Raw genomic sequence first — 10,868 nt, forward strand, 5'->3', positions numbered from 1 at the left:
CCAGTCCCACACAGATGAAGATGCCGTGGCTGTTTTGGTCCTGTCCTGGGCTGGGGAGCCGGGGGCGACGCACAGATAAAGCTGGGCCCCCCCCCACCCACCCAATGGCACCCTGCCGTGGGAGGCGGCCGCTGGGTGCAAAACCTCCCGTGTGCTTTGCTCATCCCCAGCGCGTTTCGCTTCGGCTTTGATGGCTCCGGGTCTCTGCACCCTGTGCCGGGCAGAGCTGCACCCCGGGATGTGCGGGGTGCTCCTGCCTGCTTCCGTGGTGACTCACGCTTGTTTGGCAGGGCCAGGGCTGCAGCCTGCCCTGTGCCAAGCTCTATTTTTAGGAAGCCAGGAGAGGTAGGTGCAGCTGTCACTGCAAGAAGTTTCTAGTGCCATTTGTGGTTTCACGGCTGCAGCGAGGCTCTGCATCAGCAGTTTGGAGATGCGCGCTCTCAGTGGCTCAGTACGGCAGGGCTGGCATCACTGCCCAGATGTGGCGAGAGCCACCTGCCCCTCCGTGCTCTCCATCCTCCAGGGGGGCTGGCTCCTCTGCCTTACCTGGCCCTGCACCCCCCTGATCCCATTGGGAAAGACCAGCTTGGAGTGCATCCAAGGGGCTGGGGGAGAGGACAGACAGTGGGAAGGGCACAGGAGATGACAGCCCTTGGAGCAGGGCTGCTCAGAGGGAGAGCAGCACCTGGTGCTGTCCCCTGCAGCCTTTCCCTGTTGCTCTTTGCTGCTCTGCAAGGTGGTAGAGAAGGGGCAGATGTCCCCTCACCTGTCTGGGCATTGGCCCCTGGCTCCTTAGCCCAGGTGCTCCCCAGCAGCCAGGCTGTGTCACAGCCCAGGACGGCTTGTGTTCACACCTGCTGGAGCCTCACAAGGTTGCTGACCTCCACATGGGACTTCATGGGTGAAGGACACCACGAACAACCAGGCTGCAGCCTGCCATTATCGCAGTAGTGGCTACAGCCAACGTCTGCTGTTCCCTTCCACAGGGAGATGTGACCACCACGAGTATTGACCTCGCCTCCTATCCTTGAGCCTGCCTCTTGCTGCTCTTCACTCTGGAGCATTCTCTAATTCATACAGTTAAAGAAATGAACGGAAACTGCAATGTAACCTTTCTTTCTCCGGATGCTGGTGATGTTTTCTGTGACGTTCTGGCCCCGTCTGTCCCGTCTCTCTGGTGACAGGCGTAATCCTGAAGACTTGGGAGATATGGCAGAAGGAAAATCTAAAGAAATGGCAAAACAAATCATGGACAAGCTCAAATTTCCCTTCTAACCATAGCCCTGCACTGAAGGGACAAATTCAGGTTTCTCTTACAGGTTCCCTTTTGCATCCCTCCCACGACATTGCAAGCAAACTCCTTTTGTGACTCAGAATAAAATCCTCTTTCTGAATCTATTGTTCTTAGTACTTCACAGCACCTGGCTTTTGTTAATTGTAAAGAGTATGTGGGGTGAGCAGCACAATTTATAGAGCTAGTTATACGAAACCACAGCAGGCACCCAAAAAAATCACTCTCTTTTCGTTAGCTTTCACCTTACTGCATTCAGAACTGCTCCCAGCCTTTGACAGATCACTGTGGCAGGCAACCGGATATTTTCTCGGTAAACAAAGCCGAGTGCCGAGTGCAGTGGAGACAATTTGCTGATCAGCGGAAATACCGCAACTAGGTCAATAGGAATGCAAGCGATGGATCACATTTTCCCATCGTCTCACACAGGCGTTATCTGGCTGGAGGAACCGTGCCCGTTTGGGTGCGCAAGCAGATGGTTATGGTTATGTTCGGAGAGTTTGGGGTGAAAGAAAACCCTTTTGGTTGCTCAGTGCCGGGCTTGTCACCAGGTGCGGGTGAACTTCACCTGCCCTGGGGAAGTCTCACATAGGCAGGCTCTTCCCTCAAGCACTGGGTCCTCCTCTGTTGCCTATCAGCCCTTTGGACCATGACCCTCTTTTACCTCTCTGCAACACTCCCCCAAGCTCCTACAGCAGCCAAGTGGCCAAGGTTGTGCAGCCATGACACAACCTGACCCTGGCAAGAGATGACATGAGCTTTGAGGATTCGGAGCCTCTTGCCCCATCCCTACCATCTGTGTGAAACAGTGACAGAGCACCTACCAGGCTTCCTGGCATTGCCCAGCAGAGGTAAGGGCATGGCTCGACGGGGCTTTGCCTTGCCCAGAGCTCAGCCAACACCTCCTCATCGATTTGGGCTCCTGCCCACAGCAGAAGCCACCACAGGACCTGGTGATGGGGGCTGGAGGAGATGGCCAGGACTGGGTTGCCAACACAAAGCAATGTTTTCCCGAAGAGGAGCTGCCAGCCTGCCCTCCCAGTGAGGCGTGCTGACGAATCTCTGCCAGGATCCCCCCTGTCATAATTTCCACCCCGTCTTTTTTGTCAGGGTGCTGGTGACTACTGAGTACGGGTTTCCTGGTTTTCAGAGCAAGCTGGCCAGCCCTCTGTCGATGTTTCATGTTGGGGATGCTGAAGGGGAGCCGTTCCTCATCGTCACCAAACTTCTGCCTCCCCAGCCAGGTGTGTGCAACGTGGCCAGAGCTGTGCTGGGTTTTTCCATCATTACCTGCAGCTTCTTCTCATTTCAGTGAAATGGTGATGGGTGACTATCCAGAAACGTCTTTGAAAAAGTTTCGTCTGATGGGGACGGCCAGGGCTCAGGAATAGTTGTGCAAAACCTCACTTGCTCTCTGCATCACTCACTGCTGTGGTTTCACACGTTATCGGCTGCCTCTGAGTCCTGACACTCAGGATTCGGGGAAAGTATTAAGTAATGACTTCTCATGTCGTTTTGTTTCTCATATGAAGACTTCCTCCAAACATAACTCTTCAGTTCAGAGGAAACTCTGAAGAGCCTTGGAAAATGTCGGTGATTGCCATCTGGTCAATGGATGGGACAAGGACTTTGGGGAACAGGCACTGGTGCTCGCCATGGCCCCAAACCCTATACAGCAGCACAGCTGTGGCCCTCAGTGCCATGGGGTGTCCTTGGAGATGTCCACCACAAAATATCTTCTTGCTGGTGAAGGTGGCAAACTCTCCATGGCAGACAGTGCCTGGGAGCCTGGTGTTAGCTCAGACCCCTGCCAGGGGGCCAGGGCTGGCATTTCTAAAATTAACACCAAATTTAAGATAGAAAAGAAGGAAAGGACTGGTTGGCAGTGTCCTCAGGCTGTGTGTGTGTGTGTGTGGGGGGGTGCTACAGACCCATCCCAAAGCTCCTCTTGGTGCAGGGAGGTGGCAGCCCCAGCAAGTCAAGGGAACGAATGGCACCAGAGCACCATCAGGGCATCAGCCTCAGGCTGCCCTTTGCCTGGTCACTGAATTGCTGCCAACAAAGACCCTGGCGCTGTCACACATTTGTGATTTGGGTGCTATATTTAGGCACATGGTAACCTGCCAAGGTCACAAGCTGACTGAGTTGCAGAGATGTTTGTGCTTTGTTACCAGAGCTTGCATTTGCAGCTAAGATCACCCTAACCACACAGGACAGGATGCGAGAGATTGGGTAGATAGAAAAAGCGAATGCTGGACCTCATCCTGCCGTGCTGAGCAACCCCACAGTGCTGAGTGCCATCCTCTGCTGTGGCTGCCAGGCAAGCAGCACCCTGCTCAGTGCCCTTCTGCTGCTGGCAGGATCCGGCCCTTTATTTGCTGCATGCACATCTGATAAGACCGTTGCCTTCAGGCTGTTACTTTCAAAACAACTTTGCATGATGGTTTGATCGCTGCCTTTAAACCAGCGCCCCAGCCCCCGTGCAGGCAGCCTGGCAGCCCAGCTTCATCCTCTTTGCTCAAGCATGGAGCAAAGGAGGCCTGTCCCTTCTTGAAAGCAGGACCCCTCTGCATTTACCATGAATTTTTGTATGGGTCCTGCATGGCTGCGTAGTGTCAGATGCCTGAAGAGCTGCAAACATGGGCAGGGGATGCTCAGGGGCAGGACCACACCTCTGCTGCTGGGCCAAGGGACGTGGGGAGGACACCTGAAGTTGCATGGAGGTGGTGCTGGGATGTCAGTGGCTGTCAGGAGTGGCGGTATCGTCAGTAGCCATTTTTATGCCCAGAAAATAAATATAATATGTGTAAATGGGAGTATGATCTGAGGATCCTTGTGCCCATGGATTCAGGGTAAGAACCTCACTGTGGTGTTGGGAAAATGGCTCAAAACTTGTCTCTTCAAACTGGTGGCCAAGCACTGAGACCCAAAGTCCTGCTGGCTGTCCATCAAGGAGCACGACACCCACATTGGGGTCCCAGTGCCTGAAGAGATGTCCCTTTCCCCAGGAGCATCCATCTTACTTGGGCAGACTTCACCTACAGGGAGCATGAGGGAAGGCCAGGAGCCAGCACAACCCACCTGCCTCAGCCACACAATTGTCCTTCTCATGAAGAAAACTGAGAGCAGAAAGCCCCTCTTCTTTTGAGAAAAAAAGGCTTCCCAAGTGCTTCCTAACCCCTGGCAGCTTGCACCACCATTCAGCAGTGCTGCCCATGGATTCGCAGTCTTCATTGCTCTGAGACTGACTAGTCATGAAGCTTTCATCCACAACAGGAAAAAAACACCGGGGCAGAGTCAGGAGTGTTTCGAAGGCAAATATGAATATACGGAATAAGAATCGATATCTGCTTCTGGTAGGATGGTAGGAAAAAGCATGGAAGTGAACCAGAGAAGAAAGTCTAAGTAACCTTTTTTTTGTTGTGGGAGATGGTAGTGAACAAACGTACCCACTACGAAGGTTTTTTTCCAGGAAGTGTAGGTTGCTGCAACCTGTATCCCTTGAGCAGCGGGTGCTCACACAACAGTTCTCATGCTACTTGCAAGCAGATCATTTGAAGGCGCCCCAGCGACGTGCCCGGAGGATGAATGAAGTCTACGGCTCTGCTGCACCCCGATCCATGAGCAGCACCTCTCCCAGCACCATGAAAATGTTCATGTGCTTCCTCGCTGTATTTATGGTAGTACAGACGATCGGGACTGTACTCTTCTGTTTGTATCTTCACATGAAGATGGATAAGGTAAGTGTAAAATAAGGGTGTCTCTGACGGATTGCTAACACAATTTGCCTTCGGTGTGGACAGCCCTGATCGTTCTCAGGATGAATATGGTGCAAGATGATGATGGCCACTGGACTGATGCAGGAGTGGTGTTTATACACCCATGTTCTTATTTCTGCTTTAATTTGCAACTAAGTGAAGATGTACACAGAGGAAGAGACCTGTTCCCTTCATTAACAAAGAGAGAATGGGTCAATAAAGAGGAGCTGCTAAGAGCAAACCTGGCAGACAGTGGCCGGTCTGGGAGAGGAGAGGGGGCATAAACACGAAGGACTGTTTCAGGCTTTTCGGGTTACGTGGTGATCTTTCTGATGCCATGGCACCGGGCAGCACTGCGGCACTCATGAAGAGGAGGAGGAAGTCCAGAAATTAATTTTTATTCTGCGTTTGCATGTATTAATTTTACCAGTATTGCACTTTAGATACTGTCTTTCTGCTTTGGGAAGGAAACAGTGGATCTTAATATTTTGTCTTTATTTTTATGAAAGGGACACAATATCCATAATCCTGTCCCACACGTGGGACAATACATACCAAAAATTTAAAAAATCGAAAAGCTGTTTTTGAGGTTGCTGTAACTGCAGCTGCACTGCATGATGCTTAAAATCACCGATCTAAAACATTTCATTCCCAAAGCAGAAAACACATAGACTACCAGTTACAGAAAACCCATCTCCTCAGCAGATGCAAAGATAAGATACATATTAGTGGGTTTTAAATGTGTTGTCTTGATCCAAATTGAGATACAAGTTGGGTAACTGCTGATCTTCAAGGGCGGGCAGCAAATCTGAACTGGGTGGCTTGAAGCAGAGGGTGGAAGGGAGACTTTGCTGTATTGAGGGCTGCAGCATGGGGGCTGGGGGTCCCTGCTGGAGCCAAGTGTGGCAGCTCCAGGCTGTGACATCTGCCCCACTGTAGCAGAGCAGATGGGGGGCAGTCATAAGGGGCAGGAGAGTTACAGCTCTCTGTAGTGCTTGTGGCAGGTTTGAAACCTGACCCAACATTGCCAGAAGTCAGTATGGACTTCTCTTTGTTGCCTAGCCAAATATTATTTTTTCTGAAAACAGGTGTCATTCCAAAAATCAATCTTTTTATATATGTATATATATAATTATATAAATATAATTATATCATATAATTATAACTATATTATATTATAATTGCATATATAATATATAATTATATATGGCGTATATTATATATATATAATTACATATACAATTATATATATATCATTCTTTTTCAGCTTTCTGAAATTTTTAATCCTTTTTTTAAAAAAAAAAATAAATCTCAAACTCCTAGCAGAATTCAGCCACATTTCACAAGCTGTGTTGACCTTTTGGCAGCTTGTTTAACCTATAAGCTACCCAAAACCAAGGAGCTGCCGCTGGTGGGCTAGGCAGGCTTCCCAGCAGCCTGCCCAACCTGCTCACTGGCATTTCTGTGCCACTATCATAAATGCAGTCCGATGCAGATTTGCCAGCCACCTTTTGTAAAAAGTAGAGTGGAAAATATAAATTAATTATTGACGCAGGTCCAGGAGGCTCAGAGCAGCTCTCCTCTCCGCAAGCCAGCGGGTCGGTGCAGCTCCAGGTGGATGTGTGCGCACATGCCGTGCTGGCAGCTCGTGGGAGTCTACCCTTCTCCTCCCAAAGCTGAGCAACTGCCACTGAGCTTCCCAGGCTGCAATTTCTTGTGGGAAGGGATAGATACCGCCTGGCTGCGCTCCTGCTTTTCCCAGTAACAGCCCATTGACCCTCTCTTCTTTCCCCCGCTGGCAGATGGAAGAGGCGCTGAGCTTAAATGAAGACTACATCTTCCTGAGGAAAGTACAGAAATGCCAAACAGCAGAAGGTCAGGAGTCGACATTATTGGACTGTGAAAAAATTTTAAAAGGCTTCAAGGACCTCCAGTGCAAGGTAGATTGATGTTGAATGGATACAAACCATGCTGAAGGTGCAGGGAGGATCCCTGACACACACAAATCACCCAAAGGTTTTTTGAAAACCAGGGGGGTCCTTAACATTGGGGCTGCAGAGCATGTGGCCTTTTTTATTCTTTTTAACACAATATTTTTAGACTGTATTGACATTACTGAAAAATTTCATCCCTTTTTTCTCAAAGTGGGCTTGAGCGCGCCCAACTGTGGCATGCCCAAGGTGGGGTGGGATGGAGCTACCACCTCTATGCTCCATCGTGGCCTGAAAAATATTGATTTTCTGCTGTCTGGCACCTTGTTGCATCCTGCACCTGGTAGGCATGAGGATACTCATGGCCATTTGATGGTGGGAGCAGCTTTATGTTCTCTTTGCCTTGACATTGATGATGGTGCAGGGCTTGGGCCAGGCAGCACAGCTCCTGCAAGGAGGAGGAAGACGTTGTGCAAATGCCTCCCCATGGCTCAGGGACACCACCTCCTGCCAGTCCAGAGACTTCTCTCATTTGGGTGCAGAAGAGCCACCTTGCACAACATTTTAATTGCACAGCGTTTTAGGCACATAAAACCTAAGAACAAAAGCCTTGCAACCCCTCCCCCCCTCCACTGCAAAAAAGCAGGGCAGACCATGGCCACACACAATCCTGGGGGGCTTGGTAGGTCAGGAGCCTTCTGCCGAGATCTGGCAGGGCTGTTGGTGCCAAACAGCACCAACCCCAAAAGAAAGCATCTTTTACACAGAGGCTTTACCAATGTTTGATATGTACATCTTAAAATATTATATTTTAGCAATGTAAGGATATGTGTTTCAAATGTATATTTTTGCTGTTATTTCAGGATGGGGCAGCCAGCAAGGAGGGGCCAAAGTTTGAAATGCAAAGAGGTGAGTGTCCTGGTGCTGCTGGAGGGCTGGGAGATGAGCGGCTGCAGGGGACAGGGTCAGGTCCTTTGGTGCCCATGGTGGGGTGAGCTGGGCGTAGCAGGGCGTCCCCATGGGGTAGGACTGCACTATGCTAAGCTGACAGAGACTGGGTGCCAGGCACGGCTATCTCACCAGTCAGCTGCACTACACAAAGTCAATGAAAATGAACCCAAAATTAAAACTGCGGCCTTTTCTCCTTGCAGGCCATGAGCACCCCCACTCGAAGAGCAGGAATGAGACATCTGTGGCAGGTAAGGAGCGGACATGTCCAAGTCCTGTCATTGCCTCACTCAGGGGCTGCTTTGGAGACCGTGTCTCTGAGCTGGATTTGGCCCCTGGGGGAACCCCAAGGCTGGGAGGTGCTGTGGTCCTGGTGGAAAGCCGTGCTGCGGGGGGAGAGAGGGTGCTCGGCCTTCAATAACATTGACCTTTCCCAATTTCAGCTGAGAAGAGGCAGCCGATTGCAGCCCACATGGCAGGACAGAAGAGCAACAAGGCGGTGCCAGGTAAGGCAGACCCCTTGGTGCCACCCGGCAGGGCTGGGCATGGTGGTGGGTATCCAACAGGGATGGGGACACTGCACCTCCAGCACAGAAACATGTCTCATGGCACAGCAAGCCTCCCACCTGCAGGAGCAAGGCTTTCCGAGGTGAATAAGAGTTTGCAAGGTCAGCCTCTCAATCTGGGAAGGATTTCTCAACCTGAGCATGTTTGATTTAATTCTGGAGTAACTGCCAGTAATCAGCAACTGCTCTTTCCATCTCTGACGCAGCAATTCACCCAGAGCTCAGTCTACCTGTGGAAAGCTCTGTGTTAGATAAGATCAAAGAAGCGAGATGCTTGCTGCATTTTAAAACTCCCCACTCGAGCACTCGTTGCGATTACAAAGCAGGCTGACGCTGCGCTGCGCTCAGCGGGCTGCCCGGAGCTGGTTCTGCAGCTCGGTAGTGGGGAGCAGGGGTGTCCCCATGGGATGCACAGGCACAGGCCACAGGCTGCGTGGGGTTCCCCTTGGAGCAGGGTTTGGAGCTGGTGTGCTCACCCTCACTGCTCGCATGATGGTCTCTGTAGGAAGAAGGTGCAGAACCCTTCCCAGAGCCATAGCCCGGCTCAATACCCATGGCCGTGGTTTCCTGGTTTCTGTCCCTCAGCTCTCTGTGCTGGCTCCAGTCAGAATTAATGTCCATGAGCTGCTCCAAGGACGCCAGTAGTGCCCCAAAAGTTATGGCAGCAGCAGGTCTGTGAGGTGGACAGAGCTCTGGGAGGTGGGAGCAGCATGTACCATGCAAACCCTTGTAGCTCTGCACCCTGCCAGGGACCCAGTGCACCAAAACTGAGGGACGGTCATTTTTGTCCTTCCCTGGAGAAGTCTTATCTTCTCCAGGAGCTAGTGGAGGCCAAGTGGAGAAAGGACTTTGGAAGAAATGCAGTTTTTCCAGCTTGGAAAAACTGTGTAGCTTGGGATGGGTGCCTCTGAATATAGGAACTGAAGGGTGTTCTGGAAGTGCTCAGAGCGTTTGGAGGCTGGGCCACCAAAAGCCATGGAGATCCTCCATCCCAAGTATTTCCATTTGGCTAGACAAAGAAAGCAAAGTGCTCCTCCACTCACATCATCAACACAAGGCTTGTGGAAGGCCAGCAACCAGAAACAGGGGTTAAGCATGCCCCAGCCTCAGAGACAGGGACCCATGTCCCATGGGCTGAAGAAGGTGTCCTGAGATGGACAGCACCTCCCTGCCTGCCCCATAGGGGATGGAGGCTGTGATGCCCAATGTCCCTGGGGCTATCCCCTAAAAATCAGCCTCCCAAGCTGGATCTGTCCCAGCTCAACAGCCATGCTTTCTCCTCACAGTGCTAGAGTGGAAGACGACGAGCTACGCCCCAATGAACAGCTTGATATCCTACCACGATGGGAAGCTGAAGGTGGAGAAGGCAGGGCTCTACTACATCTACGCACAAGTCAGCTTCTGCACCAAGGCAGCGGCTTCGGCACCGTTTACCCTCTATATTTATTTGTACCTCCCCATGGAAGAGGACCGGCTCTTGCTGAAGGGACTCAACACGCACAGCACCTCCACGGCTGTCTGTGACTTCCAGTCCATCCGGGAGGGAGGCGTCTTTGAGCTCCGGGAGGGCGACATGATCTTTGTCAACGTGACAGACTCAACGATAGTGAACTACGGCCATGGCAGCACCTACTTTGGCATCTTCAAGCTGTAGGAGGGGGCCACCCCAAGCCGCCCCCCCCTCCCCAGGAGGCCCAGCCCAACTTTGTTGAGCCAAGTGGCTCTCCCTGTTTCCCGTATTTATGTTCCTCTGCCTCTTTATTGCCCTTGTTTGTTAATTTGTATATTTTGTTATTTATTAATGAGGGCCAATGGGCCCTATGAACAGAAATGGAACAAAGTTTGAAGCTGTCGTTGTCTGCACTTTGCTGTTTTCTTTCATTCCTGACCATTTGGGAGGTGCTGGGGCTGTGCACCACTGTGCCCCGCTGGTGGCTCAGTTGTACCACATAAGCTTTACTTAGCAGGCTCTACCAGCAACCTTTCTTTCCTAACACCATAGGATGGCTCAGGGTACTCCCTCCACGCTAGGTTCATGCTTATCTCCTGTACCAATCTGCTTACAAAACATCAATGGAAAAAACATTAAAAGGCTTAGGAACGTCTCCTCTAAAGGAATCAATCAGCCATGCACTGTCCTTACGTGGTGGCTGCTGGTGATGCATCGTTGCCACCCTAACTGCCTGTGTTATCTTGAGAACTCCCTTTTTTTTTCCACCCATAGCTATCTACAGAGCTCAACAAGCCTTCTTGCTCAAAGTGGCATTGTCTCGGCCAGGTTTGCTCTGGGCAGAATTCGCCCCACACCAGAGGGGTTATTGGTGGCCAAGGGGTGGCTGCTGATTTCAGCCCAGAGCTCCGGTAAGGCTCTGGT

General features: G+C 51.2%; 1 protein-coding gene across 1 annotated transcript; it reads left to right on the top strand.

The window, feature by feature from the left end:
• Positions 1-4,875: 4,875 nt before the first annotated feature.
• CD40LG (CD40 ligand) lies at positions 4,876-10,148 on the top strand (the record flags this gene model as incomplete). Its single annotated transcript, XM_084294178.1, has 6 exons — positions 4,876-5,031; positions 6,852-6,989; positions 7,844-7,889; positions 8,132-8,179; positions 8,372-8,434; positions 9,781-10,148. 6 exons carry the CDS (start codon positions 4,876-4,878, stop codon positions 10,146-10,148), a joined length of 819 nt encoding a protein of 272 aa, XP_084150304.1.
• Between the last annotated feature and the right edge of the window lie 720 nt (positions 10,149-10,868).

The sequence above is a fragment of the Netta rufina genome, assembly GCF_964035555.1.
Source record: "Netta rufina genome assembly, chromosome: 12".
Taxonomy (NCBI): domain Eukaryota; kingdom Metazoa; phylum Chordata; class Aves; order Anseriformes; family Anatidae; genus Netta; species Netta rufina.